The 1,825-nt window shown below is 37.6% G+C and overlaps 1 protein-coding gene across 1 annotated transcript; it reads left to right on the top strand.

The window, feature by feature from the left end:
• Positions 1 to 413: 413 nt before the first annotated feature.
• LOC129692421 (elongin-C-like) lies at positions 414 to 755 on the top strand. The gene has a single exon (XM_055628754.1). The coding sequence runs from the start codon at positions 474 to 476 to the stop codon at positions 753 to 755; it is 282 nt and encodes a 93-aa protein (XP_055484729.1). The 5' UTR covers positions 414 to 473.
• Positions 756 to 1,825: the final 1,070 nt, after the last annotated feature.

Below are 1,825 nucleotides of genomic sequence, written 5' to 3'. Positions count from 1 at the left end.
TGTTTGTTTGTTTTTGCTTTCCATTGTATGGTTTTGGCTCCTTTGTCAAAAATCAGGTGTCCATAGGTGTGTGGGTTTATTTCTGGGTCTTCTATTCGGTTCCATGGATCCACCAGTCTGTTTCTATGCCAGTACCATGCAGTTTTTGTTACTGTTGCTCTGTAGTACAGCTACCTCCAGAAGATCTTTTATTGTAAAGGATGGTTTTAGCTATTCTGGGTTTTTGTTTTTCAATATGAGGTTGAAAATTGTTCGTTCAAGGTCTGTAAAGAACCATGTTGGAGGGGTAGGCAACTAGGGTCAGGGGGCCCAGGCCCCTGAATAGGGGCTGTGACAATACATGGGGATATGGCTGTGGTGGCTGTGGGACTGGCCAGAAACTACTAAAGTTCTTGTGGGATCAAGCAGAACTTTATAAGAACATAATAGACAGAGAGGAGAACACCTGTGGTGGCTGTGAAGGCCCTGATGCCATGTCTGTCAAGTTAACATCTTCTGATCGTCATGGACTTACTGTAAAAAGAGATCGTGCATTAACATCAGGGACAATAAAGCCCATGTTGAGTGGGCCAGGGCAGTTTGCTGAGAACAAAGCCAGTGAGGTCCCTTTTAGAGACATCCCTTCATGCGTGCTATCAAAAGTGTGCATGTATTTCACCTACAAGGTCCGCTACACTAACAGCCCCACTGAGATTCCTGAATTCCCAATTGCACCTGAAATTGCACTGGAGCTGCTGATGGTAGGAACCTCCTAGATTGTTAAATAAAATAAATTATAATAAACTGTTAATTTTTTCAGTATTTAATACTTGTAGTTCAGTTAGTAATTTTTTCAAATATAGCATGTTGCCTATATGAACCTGAACTCTCAAGCTAATTGCTGAGCAGATTCCTTCTGTCATTTGCATAGCACAGTTGAAATTTGTTTGCTAGATCAACAAATTAAGCCAAGAAATAAACAAATAATCCCAGTTTGTGGTGGTTTGCTTTCTCCTTTGGATGTGACCTTTATAAGTGATATAGCAAATCCTGGAATGTAAGGCTCGATGAACATACTCTGCAGTTAAATATTCTACAGGGCTAAGTAGTTTCATGTTTTTAGTGTTTTTTTTTTTTTAAGAACCAGTTCTGATCTTAAGCCACTGAAGATTACTAGAGTTATGCAAACAATTATATAAAAGCCATGTTTAACAGCCAAACCTTGATTTTATAACTCAAAGAATAAGAGCTGAAATTTCTTGTGTGTTCTTTTGATAAAGTGCAGTATTGTTTGTTTAAGTGCAAAAAAAAAAAACTGTTGATATTTTTATGGTATTGCATTGAATCTGTAGATTGCTTTTGTAAGATGACCATTTTCACTATGTTAATCCTACTGATCCATGAGCATGGGAGATCTTTCCATCTTCTGATATCTTCTTTAATTTTTTTTCTTCAGAGACTTGAAGTTCTTGTCATACAGGTCTTTCACTTGCTTGGTTAGAGTTACACCAAGATACTTCATATTATTTGTGGCTACTGTGAAGTATATAGTTTCCCTCATTTCTTTCTCAGCCCATTTGTGGTTTGTATATAGGAGGGCTACTGATTTTTGTTTTTTAATTAATCTGTATCCAGCCACTCAGCTGAATCTGTTTATCAGCTGCAGGAGTTCTCTGAGATAATCATGTCAATTTTTTTTCCTCATTGTCTGTTGTTATGCCCCCCTTTTTGCTTCTGATTTTCTTAATTTGGATACCCTTCTCTGCCTTTTAGTTAGTTTGGCTAGGGGTTTGTCTAGCTTGTTGATTTTTCTCAAAGATGGGTTATAACTTTTAAAAGAGAAATG

This window comes from Psammomys obesus, unplaced genomic scaffold, assembly GCF_907164565.1.
Source record: "Psammomys obesus unplaced genomic scaffold, mPsaObe1.curated_primary_1811, whole genome shotgun sequence".
Classification (NCBI taxonomy): domain Eukaryota; kingdom Metazoa; phylum Chordata; class Mammalia; order Rodentia; family Muridae; genus Psammomys; species Psammomys obesus.
The sequence above is the reverse complement of the archived record's forward strand: the minus strand, read 5'-3'. Positions and strand labels throughout refer to the sequence as shown.

Coding starts and splice junctions, on each gene's coding strand:
- LOC129692421 (XM_055628754.1), top strand. CDS start 474: ATGTCTGTCAAGTTAACATCTTCTGATCGTCATGGACTTACTGTAAAA.